We start from the raw sequence: 24,236 nt of genomic DNA, 5'->3' as shown, positions 1-24,236 counted from the left end.
GCCAATTTCTGAATCTTGAGTTATTTATCATTACAAACCTGTCAGATGCACCAAAAGCACCCTTTAAAGAAAGAATACAGGAGAAAAAATGGGAGAGACTTTGAAATTTACTGTGTTCTCTCCAGCTCATCCATCTGGGTTATCTATGCCTTTGTTTACCTCTGACTAGGCCACTTCACAACCTTTTAGATATAGAAGTTGACTTGGAGAAAATTGATTACAATGCAAATAATTCCTGTCCATAAAAATCCAAATTTCATTCCTGTGGATATTGACCAATTTTACCAATTTTGCATCTATTTATGTTTGTTTCGCATTCTTTGTCTGACTATAAATGTGTAGTTCTCTTTTGAACTGGCTGCAACATCTGTTGGTCCCTCCTTAATTCCTGAGTTAAATAAAATCTTTGATACATCTTCATTTTATAGTGTATGAAAGTCATAATTATATCCTCATTTAAAATTTATTCTTTAATCAGTATAAGCGTCAAATTTATATAACTCCTTGGGGAACACATCTGAAATTCAAACACATTACCTTCCTTGCAAATGTTCTAGTCAAGGCCAGAATTACACCCTTCTTCTTGCGGCTTCTGGACAGTCGTTGTCAGAAAAGCAGTCAGTTAAAGATGGCTGCCTGGGGCCAGACCCATGGCCAAGTGGTTAAGTTTGCACGCTCCGCTTCAGTGGCCAGGGTTTCATGGGTTCGGATCCTGGGCGGGGACATGGCACCGCTTGTCAGGCCATATTGAGGCAGCGTCCCACATGCCACAACTAGAAGGATCCACAACTGAAAAATATATATACAACTATATACTCGGGGGATTTCTGGAGAAAAAGCAGGGAGCCAAAAAAAAAGAAGATTGGCAACAGTTGTTAGCTCAGGTGCCAATCTTAAAAAAAAAAAAAAAAAAATATGGCTGCCTAAGCTTACTGAGTATAGAGGATTTCCTGGAGAGAGGATCTGGAAGCCAGATTTGAGTTAAAAGAGGACAACAATATGAGTTCATCTCACAAGAGTGTGTTCAAGACGAACACTCTTTGATGTTTTAAATTAAAATTTGGCTAATCTCTTTAGAGAAAGCAAAACATTGAAAAACGTTTTGTTTTCATATTTTATCATTATAGCTGTATTTTTAAAAATATAGGAATAGAACTATTCAGCTTTTCTCTAGGAAAATATCACTAAAATGTCAAGCTTTTCTTTTTACTTCCTTTAATCCTCCATAATTACAGAATTGAATATTTTACAACCATAATACCATTCTAGTTATATAAGTAACATTTTATATAATTGAAATAATTATGTGGGAGGAATTTAGTCAACCCAACTATACAACCACTCATGTAGGTTACAGAATTGTAAAGACATTTAAAACATATTTTTATGTGAATGTGTCGTGTTTCTAACAAAGTGGTACCAAACTATAATCATATAGATAGCAGCTGAAGATTATAAATAATAACCCTTTAATGAATATGATTAATGATATTAGTGGGTGTTTAATAGAAAAAGGGAGGAAAAGTACGAGAGCTTAAGTGTGTGTCATCAATGTGGAACATTTAATAAGAGATTACAGAAAACTAACGAGAGCTTTTTAGAATGAAATACAATGTCTGTTTTTAAAACTTTTAATACTTCTTTTACTTGTGACTATTCTTCCTACATTACCTTTCTTAATCTGATTAGAAGGTGAGATAATTTTGCCAATCACTACTCAAGCATCAGCTCCCCTGCAAAGCCATCCTTGATGTCCGTATCACAGACGGAGATGTTCTCTCCTTTCTGCTCCCAGAGTGTAAATGCCGTAAGTGCTCAATACTTGTTATTTATCCGAGGGTCTCTATGTATAGGTGTGATATAATGAAAACAATGTAGATGTTGGAGTCAAACCAAATTTGACTTCCAAAATGACTAATTGCTGGTTGAGTGATCGTAGATGAGCAAATAAACATTATGAACGTCAGCAAGATGCACGTAACAATTGCGATGGTATTATTGTGTACACTTATACACACAATCGTGCTGTTTTATTGTTGTATAAACTTATACAGTCATGAGTCACTTAATGACAGGGATACATTCAGAGAAATGCAATGTTCGTCATTGTGCGAACATCATAGAGTATACTTCCCCAAACCTAGATGGAATAGCCCACTACACACCTAGGATATACGGTACAAATCTCATGGGATCACCATCGTACATGCAGTCTGTTGTTGACCAAAACATCTTTATGCGGTACGTAACTGTATATACAATAGTATTATAGTATTGTTGAAAAGATTAAGGGAAGTTACATACATTGCCACCTGGAGCACAGAGGGTACTCAACAAAAGTTAAACAAGCATTTCCACCTCTTACCTAGATCATAAATAAGCTATTTCTATCTGTTTCATTACATATTCATTACATAATGCTAAACAGATGTCGTAGTAGAAAACTGGAGGGGCCGGCCCCATGGCCAAGTGGTTAAGTTCACACACTCCACTTTGGCAGTCCAGGGTTTCACTGGTTCAGATCCTGGGTGCTGACATGGCACTGCTTGTCAGGCCATGTTGAGGTGGTATCCCACATGCCACAACTAAAAGGACCCACAGCTAAAATATACAGCTATGTACTGGGGGGATTTGGGGAGAAAAAGCAGGAAGGGGAAAAAAAAGAAGATTGGCAACAGTTGTTAGCCTGGGTGCCAATGTTTAAAAAGTAAATAAATAAAACTGGAAAAGACTAAAATTATAAATGCCTTAGAAGGTGTTAGTATTTGCCACACCACCCCGTCTTGTTTTGATTACTCATCATTAGTATTCACTTTTTCCTCAACTTGGCTAAAGATGCTGCTTTGACACCAGTGTTTGAAAAAAGGCAAATGATTGAGCAATTTAGGACTCTTGCAAAATGTCCCTGGTGTTTTTTCTTCATTATTTACAGAGACTAATGTCCAACGCTACTCAACTGGGTAAAGATGAAACATTTGCCCAGGCAGAAAGATCTAGTCCTGCCTGTTCACAAAGTTTGGCCAAGGCGGGTTGGGGGGGTGGGGGGGTGTTGCTCAGGGTATTGAGAATTTGACACCTGGAGTGACCAACCCTGCCCAACCATCTAGCTGGGTTTGTCACCACCCCAGTGCACACCTTCTCACACTGGCCTAACCAGATTGGAGCCAGTCTCTGAACCTGCTCTGCCTTTTCCCCTGGGATGTTTCTACCTGAACTGCACTTCCTCACATTTTGGCTTCCATCTTTTGCAACTCAACTCAGTTCACATATTTTCTAGAAAATCTTTCCCAAATCATGTATCTTTCTCTAATATCCTCATGTTATTAGTGCTGTCTAGTTGATCCGACTCCTAGTGACCCTGTGTCCAGCAGAGCGGAACCCTGTCCAGTTGTTTTGTGCCATCCTCTCACCTTCTGGTGTTGTATCAGACAATGCTGTGCTGTTATTTGTAGGGTTTTCATGGCCAATTTTTCAGAAGTGGGTGGCCAGGTCCTTTTTCCTAGTCTGTTTAGTCGGGAAGCTCCGCTGAAACCTGTCCACCATGGGTGACCCTGCTGGTACTTGAAATACCAGTGACGTAGCTTTGAGCATCACAGCAACACTCAGCCACCACAGTACGACAACCAACAGACGGGTAGTGTGGTTCTCTGACTGGAAAATGAACCAGGCTGTGGCAGTGGGAGTGCCAGATTTTAATCACTAGACCACCAAGGCTGGCCCATATCCCCATCGCACCCCCAAAAAAGGAGAAATAATCTCTTATGGGCCGTGTTCCTCTCTTTTAAGGTTGATAAAATACAGGAGGCCCAGGCAAATCTTTATTTTAATAAAAAATGAATAACTTTTAGTATTAGTATAGCCTAAATATTCCATGAGACAATATGTACTATTCGCTGCTTATCTGAAATTCACATTTAACTGGGCACCCTGTATTTTTATTTACTAAATCTGGTACCCCAACTCTCCCATCTTGTGCTATAGGACTGTACTGTGTCACCTGCCTTGTATTACACCACGAGTCACAGATGTTATCAGGTTCTCTGAGGCCAGGAATAGTGTCCAGCTCCTTTGGCTTACCCCCACACCTACCTCTTCCTTCCTGATGCCCCACCACCAAACACCCAGCCCATTTGACAGAGCAAGAGTAGGGGCCTCATTCGTCCTTTCATCCCTTCTTTCGGCTAGCAAATATCTCTTAAACTCCTACCACATGCCAGGCACCAAGTTATATTCTGAAGAAACAACTCTAAACGAGACACAACCATTGTCATCAAGGAGCTCCCAGCTCATTCACAAAGACAGGAATGTCAGAAAGCAATGTCAATCAATACAGTAACTTCTAAAATAGGATGAGATAAGACCACCAGGGAAGGCACCAGACCCAGTCTCCAGAGGTCAAAGGAGTCTTCTGGGAGGAAGCAGCAGTGAGGCAGAGACGTAATAATTGATAGGAGTTAACCAGGTGAAGGCGGAGAGAGAAGGCATTCCAGGTGGAGAGAACAGCATGAATGAAAGCTCAGTGTAAGAAAGAGCATGGCATTAATGTTTAATTAATTAAGCAAATCCTCCTTTTAGTTGAAGCTCATTCTGACCCATGGGTGCCTCTGGCTTTTGAGGTCTCAAGCCTCTTCTTAACAGATTTTTCTCAAGGAATTCAGTGACGACAGCTCTTTTTCTCTCTTACCACTTCGGCCTTCTCTGAGCTCTAGGCCAGTTTCTTTTCTTCTTGGTTATCTAAGAATCTTCTTCAAGAACGTAGAGCTGAAAGTGACCAGCTGTCTCAGCTCCCCTCATCTTTCTCCCATTCAGCCTCAGTCTCTCTGCTGCATCCAAAGTTCTTTCTTCGAATGATTCCAGTCAACCCTCATTCTGTGTTTTGTACATTAACTCAACTATAGTCCATAGAGCAGTGATGATGACATTCGCAGGGTTCCAACTCTAAAATTACAATCACAGAGAAAAACAGTATCACGTCCCTGGGGAGAGGGGTGAAAAGTGAAGGCAGGAAGCTCTCAGGTGAAACCCATTTAAATCAATTCTGCTGCTTTACCAACGTCCTCCTATTCATCAGCTGTCCTTAGCCCTGTTCGCAGCCCTAGCTGTGCCTAGTACAAAGCAAGCACCCAGTAGGCTGTTGCCGGAAGAATTTACCTTTTGTTCTAATTAAATCTTCAGTTGTGCCAGGTGGTAGAGTTGAACAAATATGATGACCAGTAGCTAGCTTTCTGTATTACATGCGAAGCCAGGAATTTTAAGTGTTACACAGAGTTTGTGATGACAGGGTATCTGTGATGGTTAATTTTGTGTCAACTTGACTGGACCACAGGATTCCCAGATATTTGCTCAAACATTACTCTGGGTGCTTCTGTGGGGGTGTTTTGGGATGAGATTAATATTTAAATTGATAGACTGAATAAAGCGGATTACTCTCCTTAAGGTGGGTGAGCCTCACAGTGCACTGAAGGCTTGACTAGAACAAAAAGGCAAACCCTCCCCCAAGTAAGAGAGAATTCTTCCTGCCTGAAAGCCATCAAATTGGGGCATCAGCTCCTCCTGGGTCTCAAACCTGCCAGCCTTCAGACAGGAACTACACCGCTGGCCTTCCTGGGTCTTAGGCCTTGACCCTTAGACTGGAAACGCACTGTCGGCTCTCCTGAGTCTCCAGTGTACCGACTCAGCCTGCACATCTCAGATCTTGCCTGCCTTCACAATTGCATGAGCCAATTCCTTATTTTATATATATATGTAAATATAATGTATATATAAGTTATATATATACCCATATCTCCTATTGGTTCTGTTTCTCCAGAGAAGGCTGATTAACACAGTATCACAGGAAATAAGGCAATCAGAAGCTACTTTGATTAGAATACCTGCTTTTAATTTGCCTTATAAATCTTTCATGATCCAGGTACAACCCATCTGCCGGGGTGATTAGTTCATTCTTCACTACATGTGGATGATTTGATTTTTATAGGTCACTTTTCCATACTAAATGTCAGGGGCCTTTGAAGAATATCTCTAGTTTATTTGGTAGGCATCAATCTCCTACAAACAGCCCCATGAACACTGGCCACATGTTTGTACATTACGATGAAGCTTCCTAAGATACTCATTCTATCGGGGATAGTCAGAAGACAGGGAAATGTCTGTGAACTCTGATATTCAGGAATACAAAGAAAAAAAAAAATTGGGGTTAAAGCCAATTAATGTTTTTTCATCAGACCCTCTCATGTCCCACAGTGGTACACAAAAGTAAAGATTTGGGAAGAAAAAGGAGATTCAAGGACATGGGCAGAGGGGATGAGGTAAGAGGGTAGAGGGACTGCAAGGCCATTAAAGTGCTCAACGCACAGTGCTAAGCAGGGCCAGCTTCATAGATGTGCCGCCTGTGCAGTTGATCAGCATCCACACTCAGAAGGGCCCTGCACTGGCTTTAATGCTCTCCTGTCACCATCTTGAGACTCTTAATAATCTTGGAAACAAGGGGTCCCAAATTTTTATTTTGCACTTGGCCCTGCAAATTATGCAATTGGTCCTGATGCTAAGTAAAGCCTTCTTTAGGTTTGGTAACCAATTATAAACTAAAAGATGTTTATTCAACTTTCCACCTATTGATTATTCTGATGGCCTTATGCTAGGACCCAAGAATAATAGCAAACCAAACCGAGATCCCGTACTCTCACGCTCTTCCCATGGATGGAAAATACAGGAGGCAAGAAATGCCTCGGAGCAGCACCCATCAGGAGCTCTGTACAGCTGGTCCTTGCGAAGAGCTGGAGAAGCGACTCAAGTTCCTATCAGCAGCTCTTACAAGAGCTTGTATCATTGCTTCTAAAATCAAGGAGTAGACCTCTAATAACGGGGTGACATCTGCCCCTAGTCAGTGGAATGGCTTCAAAATCGCCAATTTAGGAACTGAATAAAGTAATTTGGCATCATTGTCAAACCTTCCTCTGTCATCCTTCACCTTTGGTGTAAGCAAAAGAAAATGGCAACAATCCAGGAGTGTATTACCTGCTCTACAAAAGTAATCAGCCTCGCTTCCATTGCAGGCATGAAGACAGACCAAATACCCTATTTCCATGTTTATGCACGCACATTCCTAGAAACACAAAATGTGCATCACTGCACGAAGTGACAGGGCTTTCTGTTTTTAGAGATAATTGTATGTAACAAACACTGGATAGATATTTAAAAAAGAAGGAATTTGGATATGGTTAATATCTTTCAAGAACTTTCATCTGGTAGGACAGAGGAAGGCACTGCTACCCAATTTGATAAATGGAGAGCCTGACCTGCTGACATGGCAGTACTCTTGATCAGCTCCCAAAAGAAAAGCCTGCACCAGCATCAGTGCTGAATCCCAGCTGCCCTGGAGGCTTTGAGTTTCTCTCCTGTGGCAGTATCTCCTGCTTGCACCTCCACACATTTCACCCCCAAACTTGCTCTCTGTCTTCCGTATCAAGTTCCAGGCAATAGGATTGTATGAGTCAGAGTAACAGGGAAACAGAACCAATAGGATATATAAATAGAGAGAGATTTATTATGAGGAATTGGCTCATGTGATTATGGAGGCTGATAAGTCCCAAGATCTGTCATGTGCAAGCTGGAGGCCCAGGAAGGCCAATAGTATAGTTCCCATCTGAAGGCTGGCGGGCTTGAGACCCAGAAAGAGCCAATGTTTCTGTTCTAGTCTAAAGGCAGGAAAGAACTGATGTCCCAGCTCAACATAGGCAGGCAGGAATTGTTCCCTCTCACTCATGGGAGAGTCAATCTTTTTGTTATTCCGGCCTTCAACTGATCAGATGTGGCCCACTCACATCAGGGAGGGAAATCTGCTTTACTCAGTCTACCAATTTAAATATAAATCTCATGCCAAAACATCCTCATAGAAACGTCCAAAATAATGTTAGACCAAATATCTGGGCACCCCATGGCCCAGACAAGTTGACACATAAAATTAATCATCTCAGGGATACAACTGGAAGCATCTTGTAGCAGCTTCCAGGATAGCCAGCCCACTCCCTTGGCACCTCCTCTTCTTTATCCTTTCCTTCTCCAGCTGCCACCATCTTGGACCACAACAATGAGCTGGTGCCATCTTGCACCATGACAGTGAGCTGGCACTATCTTCAACCGTGATGTTGAAGGACATACCTCAGTAATGGCAGAGAAATCTGAGGCCCTGAAAATTGTCTGGAGCAGAACCTCTGTATAAGCCCAGGGCTCTACATCCCCAGTCTTTCACATCAGAGAAGAAGGAAACTCCACCCTGTTTAAGCCACTCTTATTTGGTGGTGGTGGTTTGGGGAAGCGGGGGAGGGTCTGCCCAGCTGATTCTGATCATAAGTGATGTATCTCCCTTTGTCTCCCATTTCACAGTACAGGATCGAATTATGGATTAGACAACAAATTAGCTAAAATACCTGAGGGCTGGCCCCATGGCCGAGTGGTTGGATTCACAGGCTCTGCTTCGGTGGCCCAGGGTTTCGCCAGTTCGAGTCCTGGGCATGGACATGGCACTGCTCATCAGGCCATGCTGAGGCGGCATCCCACATGCCACAACTAGAAGGACCCACAACTGAAAAATGCACAGCTATGTGCCAGGGGGCTTTGGGAGAGAAAGGAAAAACAAAATCTTTAAAAAAATATATTAAAATACCTATGACTAGAAAGAGAGAAAACTGTAAGTCCTGTGCAGCCCGCCAACTCTATAGTGAGAAGAATAATAACACTTTGTACAGCACGGTAAGGTTTTGTGCAGCTTTTCACAACATGACTTCATTTCTTTCCAGAAATAACCTCGTGAGGCAGAGAAGGCAGATGCTTTTATCCTCATTTTCCTCTCTGAAAAATCTAGGATAGTAGCTGCTTGGATGATAATTTGGTTTTAATTGATTCTTCATATTAAGCTAAGCAAAACTCGGCAATATCAAGTGGACAATCTAATATTTCGTTAAATAGAATGCTATCACTTTGCAAACATTCTGGGGGAGATTTAAAACCTCTTTATAAGTGGAAATTAAGCCTTAAAGCAAGATTATGAGATAACAATAAAATTCTCTTTTAATGTGATGGATACCAAAATGACTTTGCTAAATTTAAAATGCATATCATGAAAGCCTATGGTCTCTGCGGAACAAAGGGCCTGTTATTTGTTGTGATCATTTTTAAATAACCCAAGGAAACACTCTAATTGGTGTCACAATGCAGGTTAGCAAGAAATGCTAGGAGAAATCCTAAGCGGCAAGAAACTTTAGCTTTTTTAGACAGTGTTTCTCAAACTTATTTGACTATGAAACAGTTTTCTTTCTTTCTGTTTTTTAGGAATACTTAACATTTCAAACACTGGTGTTGCCAGGTCATGGTTTCAGAAATGCTATACCATATTCTACTCCTAGGACACTTGCTTCTCGCTAAACGAACTGTGGCAAAGGATGGATTGGGAGGGGCAGGGTTACACAGCTACACTTGCAGAGCCGTCTCCACACCACCTCCCTAATTGGGATTGCCAGATTTCTCCAACAAACATACAGGATTCCCAGTTAAAAAATGAACTTCAGATAAATAGCAAAATTTTTTTAGTGTAAGTATGTCCCATGCAATGTTTGGGACGTACTGAAACAAAAAAGTTTTTCTTAGTTTATCCGATTTCTGAAATTCAGTTTTAACTGGGCATCTTGTATTTTATCTGGCAACTTTACCCCTGACCCATCCCCAGGGAGGAGGAAGTGCTGGTCCTCCTGGTTCACATTTCCAGATTTTCAAGGGGGCTTTCCACCTAGGAAGGCACACAGGATTCAAATCACAAGCCTGGCCCTCCTGCTTTCTTTATTAGCTTCGGAGGCATGTCCATCTCTTCGGCTTGTGGGTGGTCCATGCTGAGACTCTCCAGGTGCCCCTGCAGATCCGCTCTCTCCCTTTCCCACCCTGCTCTGTGCCCTGAGAGACTGGTTACATGGACCTTAGCAAGTAGGCTCCCTTGTCCTCTGGCTTATGGTTGGGTTTGGCCAGTGGGAGCCACCAGCAGAAGATGGAAGGACAGGAGGAGAGAAAGACTGAGGTATTTATCCTCCTGGCTTCTCCCTGCCATGCCCTGGGTAAGCTGTGGCCTCACTAGCCAACCAAGGGACAAGTTCTTGGGGAGTTCAGTGGGGGAAAGCCTCTCCCGCAGATGCAGTTCCATCCAGGTCCTGGATCTGCTTCCTCCCTCCTTTGCCCTCAAAGGTCTAGGAGAGACTGTCCTGAGGCTGCCAGTCCCAAGGGCTTCACCAGCCCTCCCCATTTCCCTTAACTCTGCCCCCAACTTTGTAAATAGTCTCTTCATGAAGTTCTCTTTTCTTGGCCTCTTATGAGTGTGCTCCTGTTCCCCGCCAGGCCCCTGATTAATACAGGGTCAGACTGAGATGTAGGGCAAATGGAGATTCCCTGCATGCACCTTAATCCTAAATCTCAAACTCCAGCCTAGGTTTGCAGAAAGTCTTGCTTTGGAGGTTTCAGCACCAACAATAAAGAGGTTCCTGGTTTCCCATCTCTGGATCAGCTAGCCAAAGATCAGTGATGCCATTCAGTAGGCTTAATAGAACCTATGGCTACTCCCGCCACTGTTACTATTATTAGCACCCTAAATATCTACAATATTGCAGTGGTCATATAAGAGTTTGAGAGTGGAGGTCAGTGAATTCAAATGCCATCGACGCTCATCTCTCTCTACTTTATAAAAAAGGAGGATGTACAACCAAATCAAGATTTGCATGCAGACCACAGCGACGCTGTGGTAAGTCTTGAGTCCTGTTTCTTGCCTGGGATCTGAGATCTGACCTCTGTGTTTACCGTGTTAGTTCCCAGAAATCATAAAACTCTGAAATTTGGTTGGCAGACCAGATGTTCTCAGAATGCTTACGGCTACACACAATAACACATTAAGTGAAAAACAAAAATGAAAACAAAATTTTTTTTTAAAGAAAAGGAAAGAAACCACCCCAACTTACCCATGACCAATTTCTTGCTTTTTTCCAGCTATTTTTAAATAATCAAATCACCGTAGTATCTATGGCATTCTGGAGATTGCAGGGTTTGTGAGTCACATCCTTATTTACAGGAATGGTGGGGAAAGTCAGCATGTTCAGCATTTATTCCATTTTTGAGAAGTGAGCAGGCAATGAAGAAGCTGGGGAAAAAAGCTGTTTCACACATAATTTTACCTTGTCCTACCACCTCTTTGTCTTTCCCTCTTCAAGACTCAGACCTGAGAGAACAGCCACTGCCCAGACACATTCAGTGACAGATAAAATGGGTTGCGTGTAGCAGACTGCAAATGCAAATTCTTTCTAGTTTGGCTATGGAAAAACTTGGTTCCTCTTTAGTCACACTGGCTCGGTTGTTCTGCTCAGAATTCTTGTCCTAAACTCCTTAGTCCAAAAGCAGCCAATACAAAGTTTTTAAAAGATGAGCTCCTTAGAGAAAAACTTTGTTTTCCAGCTTTCCTGGCTTAGGCAATAACCTCGTGGTCATTATCATTACCTCGATAAGCTACATTCATAAAACCTCCCCTTTCATCTACCTGCCCCAGAGCTGCTAAGCGTGTGCATGTATGATGACTGAACAGAGACGATTTCAGAGAACAAAATGAAATAGATAGGATTTTAACACTACAACTTAAAACTCTGTCGAGTAGAAGACGTCTTTCCTTCAGGAAGCATTTGTTCATAACCAAGAGAACTAATATATTCCAGTTAATTAAAAAAAACATAGGGGGAAAAACATAGGGACCCGTCCCAGGGCCGGTGGTTAAGTTCGTATGCTCTGCTTCTGTGGCCTGGAGTTTCACTGGTTCAGATCCTGGGCTCGGACATAGCACCACTGGTCAGGCAACGCTGAGGTGGTGTCCCACACAGCACAACCAGAACGACCTACAACTACAATATACAACTATGTACTGGGGGGCTTCGGGGAGAGGAAGAAGAAGAAAAAACAAAGATTGGCAACAGTTGTTAGATCAGGTGCCAATCTTTAAAAATAAATAAACAAATAAAATTTTTTTAATTAAAAAAAGTTAAAAAAACATAGAATGTTAGAACTGGAAAGATATTCAAAGAATCTGAAGGTTAATGCCATCAGCTTCAAGGGCTATTTATTTATTTATTTATTGAGGAAGATTAGCCCTGAGCTAACTACTGCCAGTCCTCCTCTTTTTGCTGAGGAAACCTGGTCCTGAGCTAACATCCGTGCCCATCTTCCTCTGCTTTATATGTGGGACACCTACCACAGCATGGCGTGCCAAGCAGTGCCATGTCCGCACCCAGGATCTGAGCCAGCGAACCCTGGGCCGCCGAGAAGCTGAATGTACCAACTTAACTGCTGTGCCACCGGGCCGGCCCTTCATGGGCTATTTAATCTCTGCGTGTGTACGTTTTGCTTTCTATGTTCATGTGCGACGTGATTTGCACTCTAATCTCTGATTATTGTCATTCTTTAAAAATAAAAAAGACATGTGAAAAATATTGTCTTAAAAATTCTAATTTCTTTAGGATATTCTCTTACCAGCTCTGGGTTTGGCTTTGAAACTTTGAAACATGAGAGAAATATTAAAAAACAGGTGGGGGCCGGCCCCATGGCCAGATGGTTAAGTTTGCGCACTTCCCCTTGGCCGCCCAGAGTTTCGCTGGTTGGGATCCTGGGCAACAACATGGCACCGCGCATCAAGCCATGCTGAGGCGGCATCCCACATAGCAGAGCCAGAGACACTCACAACTAGAACATATACAACTATGTACTAGGGAACTGTGGGGAGAAGAAGAAGAAAGAAAAAAGATTAGCAACAGATGTTAGCTCAGGAGCCAATCTTTAAAAAAAAACAGAATATTTAAAAAAAGAACAGGTGGATCATAGGAATCTTCATAGAAAAGCAGGATTATTAATGTCACCCAATTAGATATGTTACTGGTGACAGTGGAAGTAGACTCAGTCTGTCTTTTCTTCTTCCAGCCACATGATAAGGGTTTACTTATTCACTAAAGAGAATAATATTCATTAAAATGACTTCTCAAGTAAAATGTGTACAATATCCCTATATAACTAAGCTAGCTAGCTAGCTAAATATGTATAGTATAAATAACCCTATATAGCACTCTAAGCAACTTAAAATGCAGTAACTTAAAAAAGAGAACTCTCCAAACAAGTTACCCTAGAAGATGATGTGTTAACATTTTACCCCCGTGCTTAAAATTCTTCAATGGCTTACCATTGCTTTTAGGATTAAGGGCAGAATTCTTAAGGTGATCTTCAAGCCTCCTGCCTTATTCTACAACCTCATCTTATACCATACTCTCCCAAACTCTTTATGCTCAGCCATACTGGCTTTCCTTCAAGTCTTTGAACATGCTCCAGGGCCTTTGCACATGTGTTCATTCTATCTGGATGCCTTCCTCCACCCGCCTTCTTTGCCTCCTTAGCTGTTATTCATCAGATCTTAGTTTGGTAGTCACTCCCTTAAGGAAACCATCCCAGACTCCTCATTTCAGTTAGATCCTCTTTCTTATGTGCATTCATAAACTGTGTTTTTTTTTCTGTTTGGCACTTACCTCATTTATTTGGCATATTTTTTATCTATTGCTGCATAACAAAGCACCCCAAACTTTAGTGGCTTAAAACGGCAAAACATTTATCGTCTCAAAGCTCCTGCAAATCAGGAACCAGTAGCAGCTTGGTTGGGTGATTCTGGCTCAGAGTCTCTCACGAGGTTGCACTCAAGACTGTCAGCCAGGCTGCAGCCACGTAAAGTCTTGCCTTGGGCTGGAGGATCAGCTCCCAAGTTCACCTGTGGGGCCTCAGTTCCTCACTACATCACCTCTCCCTAGGCCTGCGCGAGTCTCTTCAGAACATGGCAGCCGCCTCACCACAGAGCAAGTGATCCGAGGGAGCAGATGAGAGGGAGCTCCTGCGTCTCTCAGGACCTTGTCTTAGAGGTCACATACTGCCACTTCTGCTTTATTCCGTCTGCTAGAAATGAGGCTTTAAGTCCAAACCACACTAAAGAGGAGGGGAATTGGGCTCCACCTTTTGAGGGGATTTTTGGATATAGCATTTTAAGACTCCCCAGGTGGGTGTTTAGGTAAATGACTGCCTCCCTTACTAGTCTAAGGGTTCCTTGAGAACAGGACCCACATTCCCATTATTCACTGTTTTGTCTCTGGCACCTTCCTGAATGCCTGGTTAAGATACAATCAATCATTCAATAAAAAAAAAAAAAGAGGGAAAGAGAAAGAAAGAGAGAGAGAGGGAGAAAGAATGCAGGAAGGAAAGAGAAAGAAAGAAGGAAAGAAGGAAGGAAGGAAGGAAAAAAAGAAGGAAAGAGAAAGAAGGAAGGAAGGAAGGAGAGAGAAAGAAAGAGAGGGAGGGATGGAGGGAGGAAGGAAGGAAGAAAAAAAGAAAGAAACTTTGTATTTGAATTCCAGCTATTGAGAACTTTGTACTAATTATGTAACCTTAGTTTCTGGTTTGGAGAAAGCGATAATTATGACTACCTCTCAGATTGTACACCTAAAAGTAATACAATGTTATATGTCAATTAAATCTCATTTAAAAATTAATTTTTTAAAAAAGAATTAAGTAATACAGCCTCTGTAACGCACCTAGCATCGTCTGGCACAGAAGGGGCTCTATAAATGTTACTTCTCCTCATCTTCCTTGCTTCAGTTACCCGTGCAATCCATCCCAAGCCCTGTGCATTCCGCTTCTCAGTCTGTCCTCCCATCCCTGCGGGTCTGTTACTGCTTTTCAGTCGCTACCACTCTCTCTTCCTGCACGCTCCTTTCTATTGGCCTCCTAACAATTTCTCACGCCTCTGGTCTCTATCTAATATGATCCATCCCATGCACTGCAACCATATTATCTTCAAGTCCAGTCCTGATTGTTCACTCCTCTTTTGAAAATATTTATCTTGTCCAAGCTCCCCACAAAGCCAGGGCCTGGTGGAACTTCCCAACTTAATTTCTTGCTCTCCCTACACATACTCTACAGGAAGACCCTTCACTGCCTCCAAGTGTGTGGCCGTCACTCTGTGCTTCCCAACCACGGTGTCTCTGCTCATGCCAGTCTTTCCTTCTTTGAACCCCTATTATAAAATTTATCTTACTGCACTTACGTTATTCTTGTCTCCCAGGAACTAGAAGGTGTGTGCTATTTCTGCTACTAAATTGGAGGCATATTGAAGACTGGGATTGTGTCATTCCTTTTTGCATCCTTTATTGTTGTTGCTCTGCCCTGCACTTGGTAAGTGTATAATAAACTTTTCTTTTAAGAATTTTTATTTATTTATTTGTTATTTATTTTTGTGGTGTGGAAGATTGGCCCTGAGCTAACATCTGTTGCCAATCTTCCTCTTTTTTGTTTTTTTCCTCCCCAAAGCCCCGGTACATAGTTGTACATCCTTCTTGTACATCCTTTTAGTTCTTCTATGTGGGATACCACCTCAGCATGGCTTGATGAGCAGTGTGTAGGTCTGTGCCTAGGATCCAAACCCAGGAACCCTGGACCGCGGAAGCAGAGCATGTAAACTTAACCACTACGCCACTGGGCCAGCCCCAATAAACTTTAGTTAAATGAAATTTGAATTCCAGATTCCTTTTAGTTCCTTAGTTGTGTTGTCTTAATGATACATCCAAGCCCAGGTACCAGCATGATAGAGAAACGTGCTCTGCCAATACCAGTGATTAGAGATTTGACTGCTAGCCATGTGTAACCACATTCTTTTCATGTCTGCATAAACTAAATGGCTCACAATAGCAAATTCTTTAGTAGAGCAATTGCAAAATATAATGCGGGTTACATTTTCCTTTAATTCTCTAAGGCAAGCACCCTTGCCTTAATAATATTAGGACCTCTGTGCTCATTTTTAATCTTCTATAACATTTTCATTATTGCTAATAGGAAGATTATTGTAAATATATTTGAAGACAGAAAATTCTTAAATGATTCTGTGTTATACAGATAATATGCAGTGGTAAATAAGACTGGGGGAAACATCAAATGAATGAAAAGATGAGTCCAATAATATAAGAAATTTTGCCTTTAGATTTCTCTGATAATGCTACAAAAGTAGATGATGTTTTCATATTTTTAATGAATAAAAGTCTGCTTAGAATGCATACACCTAGGGAAATGCTTGCTTTTGGGTCATGAATAGATATCTTTTGGAAACACAGCAAAATTTCAGGCTGAGACTAGCACAGATATGAGAACTATTTACTCTGTGTCTCCTTAATGTAATGCCAGTGGTGTGCAAACATTTTAACCCTGTTAAATTATTTTCATTCTGGTAAGCAGAGAGACATTGGAACTATATTTCCCTGCCCCTTATTTTCTATAAGGGGCATGACTGCTTGAATTCTGTAAATATATGTAACCCTCTCCAGATGGGCAGTGAGCAAAAACTAATCCATGTATTTAAAGGTTGGTAACTTACCCTTCTTCCTCCCATTCCATTAACCCTGGATTTATATAAATTTAGTGAACAACCCTCCTTTACATTAGTATTTATAAGTCTTGAGGTTGCTAAAAACAAATGTTCTTCCAAGATAATAGAGACTTTCTCTTTGGTCAAATGTTAAAACAGCTTAAGCGAGAATGGGCTCATATAACATTAAAACTCTGAGATCTATTGAAAAGCTTCATTTTACAAAAAAAGGAAACTGAGGGTCAGGAAGCTTAAGGACCTCATGGACTCTGCACCACATGGCAAGAAACCCGTGGTCTTGCAGCGTGCTTCCCCTTGGCATTGCCCAGTGGTTAGCCTAGCCCAGAGGGTATCAACCTGGCACCATTGGCATGTTGGGCCAGACATGCCAATGTTCTTTGTTGTTGGGATGCTGTCCTGTGCATTGCAGGATGTTTAGCAGCATCCCTGACCTCTATCCTCTAGATGCCAGTAGCAACCCTCATCCTAGTCCTGACAACAACAAAAGAAGTCTCTAGACGTTTCCAAATGTCCCCTGGGAATAAAATCACCTACTCCCACCCCCCGATTGATAACAACTGGTCTATCCCAGGCCATCTTATTGTTTTAGTCAACTATTTATTCTCTTTTATGTTTCCTGGGCAAATACCTTAAGACTCTAATGCATCGTGTTCAGTATTAGAGCTCTGAGTGGTTTATATGAGAAACCACAGTCTTTCTAAGAAAAAGGACTTGGCTGCTTTTTTTTGGCACATACAAATACAGCTAAGACAAAACTCTGGCTGGGGTTAGTCAACCCCAACTTTCAGCATCAGGGAGGTTAAGACAGGGACAAACTACAGGCTGACCGTTTTGATCCATGTTTAATGAAAAAGAAGTTACCTGAATAGAAATTGACATAAAACAAAGAAATCAATTTGGGAAAATACGGTGGTAAATAGAATTAGGGGAAAATCATTTTAATCTTGAATTTACTCATATATTCCTACTAGTTATTACTGACCACAACATCTCCTTAAATCCAAACCAAAGTAATAGCTATAATTGTACTGATGTTTTCAGGGGAACTCACCAAAGTACTATCCACATAATACTTTTCCATTTCTCCCATGTCCCAGAACACACACAAGCAAAGGCAGAGATGTTTACTGGGAGGTAACGCGCCATAAAGAAAATGCAGCCTTATCAGCTTTTTATTACACCAGCAAGTTAGCACTGGCAAATGTGCTATCGGCACCAGCATCCTCTCTGTTAATATTTTCATGAGAAAGCTTTTGTGATATGCAACCATTTATTCTTAGTACAATCAATCATTGAGGAATTAAACCAACTCTGGTGAATGTAAATACATGCGGGGAGGTTTCTGACGGTTCAGATTTGAGCATGGTTGAAGTATCAAAGATGTGAAATTTAAAAATACAAGAGCTGGCACTGCAAGGAGCATCTTTCTGCTTTATCTCACAGCTTCATTCCGTTCAGCTCCTGCTGCTTAATGGAGTCAGTCAATATTCTATTTTTATCATTTTCTACCCAGATGTACAACAGCATCATAGCTTCCTAAATAAGACAAAAAATATCTTTGGAAAAGAATTACGATCTCTGAAAACATATACTGGTGATAAGTTCGCTTTAATTCTCTTACTTAAAATAAAATATCCCTTCTCTCAAACTAGATCTGGCCAGCATTAAACTCATTATAGACCTTTGCCATGCAGGTAATAAGAGAAGACATAGATTTTATTCACCATCTCTTTAAAATAAAAATCTTTTGGCCAGTGCATGGCGGTCACCAACCTCTTAGGCTTACATTGAATAATTTAAAGTTAGGAGGAGCCCTGTCTCTTCTGATACTGTATTCTCAGTTTTTCCAGTTGCTCTACACATTGTGACTGGGCCAACTTCAACGTCCGGTTCTCCTCCGTCAGCGCCTCGAATTCCCGAGCCAGCTGAGCAGCATCCAGCTTCTCCTTTTCCGCCTGATCCAGCTTGGCAAGCAGCTCCTTTCTGAAGATTCAAGGGGGCAGGTAAGGAAGAAGCACAAAACTGAATGCAAACAAATTCAAATATGCAGTAAGAGCAGAATGGAAGCAAAATGTTTCATCCTGCTCTTCTAAATTTTACCCATCTCTACTTGCCTCCAACTACTTTCTTTTATTTTTCCAGCTTCGCAGGTTTTAGATCCCTTTATTTTACTCTCGCACCTTGACTAGACACATCCAAAATACTAAACATACACAAAAAAAGCTCAAGAAGTCCTTCCACAGTCAAAACAGAGGATCCTTTTAGAAGCACAACAAATTGTAAAAATTACATATACACATATATATGCATATACAGATACGTAGATAGGTATGCCATCTCTCTGAGAGAGAGAACCTCAATAGTGTGTAGTGTTGGGGAAGGGAGAATAAAGCACATTGAGGAATGTTTTTAATAATTAGTGATATATGGGAGTTCTTTATACTATTTTTGCAACTTTTCTGTAAGTTTAAAACTATCAAAATAAAAAGTTACCCTGGGAAAACGACAAAAAGCAAATCAGAATAGAAGTTCTAGTATTTTCTTCCTGCACCAATGGACTGCCTTTAGTGACATCTAATTTGGTGACCACTGAGCAAAACCAGACATTGGAAAGGAAATGCCCATCAGGGACAAAGGGAAGATAATCTGGAAAGTTGATATGCATATACTCAAAGTTCCTTCGGGCTCTTACTGATCTTTGAATCTTGCATGGTGTTTAGAATATAAAGGCTCCCAATAAATATTTGCTGAATGAATAACTGAAGAGTAAGTTATGTCAGAGACAAATAAGGTATATTTTAAAGATGAGGAAATAGAAACTCAAAGTGCTAATTTAACTGAAAAAGTTATACAGCTAATAAGAAAGAGCCAGCATTCAAACCTATCCTTCTGATGAAATGTTTAGGGCTTTTTGTCTCTAAGCATATTTTAAGGAATAAATGTCAACAATTAAATATTAGTAAATTTCCTATGTAACTATCTTAAAGAAATAGATGAATAAACTTATACAAATAAAAAAGAGACTTGCCTCTAAATCCTCCCCCCATCAGATCATCTATTCCTGTTCTTTTTTTCCTTTCAAATTAACTGTGTCACACAAATAATTCATGTGGAAATAGATTTCTGCTTTCACATCATGGAACGGAAGTTGGCAGTATTGGGTATAACAATGACTATTGTCCTTGTTCCATATCTGAGTTCATTTAAAACTCCTGAGGACATCTGATATTAGTTTTGACTGCTAGGGAAAATAAATCACAAAATCACAGATTTTTCAACTAAAAGGAATGGTCAAGATTGTCTAGTCCAATCTTCTTGCATCAGAGAAAGTCAATAATAATTTCTTCCTTACTGGAATCAAGAAAACTCAACTGATAGGTTTCTAAATTAGTTTCATGTATTTGATAAGCAATTATACATGTATTCAATGACTACTCAAGACATCTGTTGTCTCCAGTCTAGGACCTATTTATATAGACATATTTATGTTCCTCCATTAGCAATTCGTAATTAAACCCTGGCACATCAAGCTGCAGAGACAATCTTATAAATAGACGATCTGAAGAATAAATCAATGTCTATAATTGGCTAGAATGTGGTCTTGTCTTTGGTTTCTCGTTTATCATGTCTCTCATTCCCTTCAACGTAATGTAATATGGGGGTAGGAGACCACAGTTGAAGTCAAGAACCTGTAACACAGATTTCCACATGACGCACCTCAACAGTGAGAAGGCCATCACCTTTGGTCCACTGTACATCATCTCCCGTCCCCATCCTAAGCCACATGCCTGGAAAAGTTTTTATTTGCAAAGACAAATCGAGGAAGGGAAAGTCCAAGTGGGTTGCTAAAGAGAACTTTGAAACTTTCTGGAAACTAATTCCAAAATTAAGGAGATTCTTTATGTTGCAGAAGGTTGGGACATGGATTCATCATTAGAACAAATATTTCTTTGTTTCTGGAAAAACCACTACCATGGTTCTTGGGACTTTCAAAGTTGACTAAAGACTTTTATTTGGAAAAGACAAAATCCTAGGTTTCAATGAGCTAAAGAGTTTTGGGTAATAATGTAACAAAATACTATCTTCATCATAGGGAAAATTTTATTTTAAATAATGAGATAGACTGCACTGTGGGTGGTTCTTGAGAGATGTGTATTCTCGTACTAGCATTTATACACAGGAGAGAAGGAGTAGATGCCTCATGAGGACAAAAAGGAAGTGAAAGTCCACCTTCATTTTATACAGGTGGAGGAACAATAAAGGTCTCGAAATGAAATTTCCGGAGCACAGTCTAGACTGTGGTGTTGGAGCCCTAAAAAGAATAACGCATGAAGAACAAATGTATTTCATCTTTTGGGAACCAAAAGGCAACACTATATCCTTGCAGGAAGAAGTGACATTTGCTCTAAAGTAGAGTTTCTCGCCTTGACACAATTGACCTTTTGGCCCAGACGTCTCTTTGTTGGTTGTGGCTGTCCTACACATTGGCAATATAGAAGGTTTAGCATTCTTAGCCTCTACTTACTAGATGACAGTAGCACCTCCCCCAAGCACACCTCCCACCCCTTGCATTCATTATAACCAAAAATGTCTCTAGACATTGCCCTTGTCCTTTGGCTGGAGGTTGGCAGGGGGAGGATTCAGCTTGGTTAAGAGCCACAACTCTAAAAGGAAGTGGAGTTTCCCACTATCCATAGCCTAAAAAGAGTTAACTCAGAGACAGGAATAAGGTGAAAGGCAAAATGTTTCCTCGGTCTGCTCCCCCAGAGATTGGAGCCTCTTTCCTTAGCAAAGGAGACCTACTTAAAGGCATTCTCATTGAGTAGAGGTAAAGATTCTGTCTGTTTTAATATGGTTCTTCAGACAGAGGGTTAGGTGGAGAGACACCTGGGAATGAGATTCCAGTTAAAAGACTGGACTGCATGTAGTCAGGTGGCATAAAAGGCCCAAATCGTTATGATCGGGCATGAATGGAAAGTATGATCTCACAGCCTGATGACATTTGGGATATTGGGATTTCACATAAAACTCAATCCTAAAATGAAAGAATCCCTTTGGCTATGCCTCTGCCTCCTTAAGCAAAGTGAAGAACCGAGACAGTTCTTTGGTCCTTCCATTCATTCTCTCCACAACTATTTACTGAAATCCTATTGCAAACAAGGCACTGTCCTCAATTCTTGTTAGCCAAGGTAGTCTTGGGAAGCCTATCTCCACAGTTGAAAGATGAACTCAAATCCTACACCTTACCCATATCTTAGGAAAGAGGATGGAAAATTTCCCCCACGTTACTACAACCCTGCAAACACTTGTGGAGAAATATCTCCATTTACTTTTTTTTTTTTATGACAGTGGAAACCTAATTTCTGAGGACTGAGTAAATCCTTAAGAAAAATATGCTTGGAATAGAAAAGTGAGGTTTCTTTTTCAATGTTTTCTAGATGCGGGATCCTTTTTCAAAGAAAAGCATACCCTGAAGTGAAGTAAATAAAACAGATAAAGTTGGCCCTTCTCTGGTTGGTCCCTGTACACTGATACCTCTGATCCCAATCTTTGAGATGTTTCCCAGAACACAGTTTAAAACCTCTGCCTTCAGGAATGTCCTAATGAAATAAACGTTTCTGACTAAACATAAAAAGCTCTTGTTATTGGAAATTTCAGGATAAATTAAATACCATGACTAAAAACAAATCAAAACAGGGCTATTTTTAGACTATGCTTTTACAAATCACATATGCTCCCTTTTTCCCCATCCTGATATGTTCCCCTCAATGAGATGTTGCTCCATCAATCATATTTTATATATTTTTGAAAGACATGAAGATATAGGTCTAACGTTGATTGTGGTATTCCCATAGGAAAACCCTTTCCAATGTTTTTCCTGAACCCACTAAAATTATATAAGGTTTTTTCAACTCAATAATAAATAGACAAATAACCCAATTAAAAATGAGTAAAAGATATAAATGGACATTTCTCCAAGAATACATAGAAATGTAAAAAAGCACATGAAAAGCTGCTCAACATTTTTAGCTATCAGGGAAGCATAAATCAAAACCACAATGAGACATTATTTTATACCCACTAGGATGGCTATAACCAAAAAGATATAATAAGCATTGGTGAAGACGTGGAGAAATCGGAACCTTCATATATTTCTGGTGGGAATATAAAATTGTGCAGCCACTTCAGAAACTGTCTGGAGTTCCTCAAAGGTTTACACATTGAGTTATCACATGACCCAGCAACACTACTCCAAGATACACACCGAAGTGAATTAAAAACAGGCGTCTACACAAAAACCTGTACATGAATGTTGCCAGCAGCATATTCATCACAGCCAAAAATGCAAACAACCCAAATGCCCATCAACTGGTAAAGAGATAAAGAAAATGTGGTCTATCCCTACAATGGAATATTATTTGGCAACAAAAAGGAACGAAGTCCTGATGCATGAGACCACGTGGAGGAACCTTGAAAACATCATGTTAAGTAAAAGAAGCCAGTCACAAAAGACCACATATTGTATGATTCTATTTATAAGAAATGTCCAGAATAGGCAAATCCATAGAAAGTAGATTAGAGGGTGACAGTGGCTGGGTGGGGGGAGGGAGGAATGGGCAGTGACTGCTCAAGGGTACAAGGTTTCTCTCCAGGATGATGAAAATGCTCTAGATTTGTGATAATGGTTACACAACTCTGTGAATGTCCTGAAAACCATTTAATTTTTTTTAAAATTATGTAACATTTTTCAACTTGGCTTTTCTGAGTTTACCTCTTTGCCTGATATTCTAAGTCAATCTTCTAACCACCACAGCACCTAGCACAACGTTTCATACATAGAGCAGACAAGTGGTTTTTCCTTTGGACAAGATCACTCTATCTGGAGCAAAGCAACCTTCACAGCTGATCTATTTGTAGTTTAATCATATACTTTAAAAACTTTCTGCCAAACAATTTGGCGATAAATTTCAAAAGTCATAAAATCACTATATTCCATTTCCATAAGTTTCTATTACATACACAAAAAACTGCAGGTGTTGTATAAAAATGCTTATGTTATAATATTTATTGAAAAACAGCCTGTACATGTTTCATGTTACTATATATGCAATTCTATAAAAATATCTATTCACATGTAAAAGGTCCAGAAAGAAATAGGCAAAAATGATAACAGGAGTTCTGTAAAGATGTCAGAATTCTTGGTAATTTTTTAAAGGTTTCAATAAAATTATCATTTTTTTTCAAGTGAAAAGAAAAAAAAATTTTCAATAAAAGCAGGAACAAGCTTTTCTTACATCATTGGTCAATAAGCCAGAAGTGATTCTTTAGACTAAATTCACCCCATGCTGAGTTTATAATCCTAGAAAATGTTTGACTGTACCCATCCAATAGAAATGATTTAGAATAATAGTTCATCAACTCTTTTCCTCCTCGCTCCTCTGCGGCCTCCCAAACTTGGTCCAGGGAGACCCCCTCTGGAGATGAGAGAGAAGTTCAGCTTAACCTACGTCTGCGTAACTCCAATAAAGAGAAACTCTTTAAAATACCTGAGTTAATGTCTAACTTACACTGGCCAATCACCAGAGGCAATGTGATCAGTCACACTCTATGAAATGATGGGGAAGAAATTCTCATCCAAATCACCAAAAAACAGAGGGCGAATTACTTGGGTCAAATCCATTTGGCCCAGTTTCTCTTGCTTAAAAACAAAGACTGTTCAGGAAAACATCTGTTGCAAAATGAATTTCCACTTCAG

The 24,236-nt window shown here is 40.4% G+C and overlaps 1 protein-coding gene and 1 long non-coding RNA gene across 9 annotated transcripts in view; both read right to left on the bottom strand.

Annotated features, from left to right (window-relative positions):
- Window positions 1–1,995: 1,995 nt before the first annotated feature.
- Window positions 1,996–11,276, bottom strand: LOC139079822 (uncharacterized). The gene is made up of 3 exons (XR_011533759.1): window positions 10,995–11,276; window positions 8,430–8,614; window positions 1,996–4,938 (listed from the first exon to the last, which is right to left on the bottom strand). It is a non-coding gene; the product is annotated as an uncharacterized lncRNA (long non-coding RNA).
- A 6,027-nt stretch (window positions 11,277–17,303) lies between these two features.
- MAP3K7CL (MAP3K7 C-terminal like) overlaps window positions 17,304–24,236 on the bottom strand; it is a 97,310-nt gene continuing 90,377 nt past the window's right edge. For all 8 annotated transcript variants that reach the window (XM_070597259.1, XM_070597257.1, XM_070597258.1 and 5 more), the window contains one exon: window positions 17,304–18,463. In XM_070597259.1, the coding sequence (XP_070453360.1) occupies window positions 18,283–18,463 (181 nt within the window). In that variant the 3' untranslated portion in view covers window positions 17,304–18,282. The remainder of the gene's footprint in view (window positions 18,464–24,236) is intronic.

This window comes from Equus przewalskii, chromosome 27 (genome assembly GCF_037783145.1).
Source record: "Equus przewalskii isolate Varuska chromosome 27, EquPr2, whole genome shotgun sequence".
Lineage (NCBI taxonomy): Eukaryota > Metazoa > Chordata > Mammalia > Perissodactyla > Equidae > Equus > Equus przewalskii.
The sequence above is the reverse complement of the archived record's forward strand: the minus strand, read 5'-3'. Positions and strand labels throughout refer to the sequence as shown.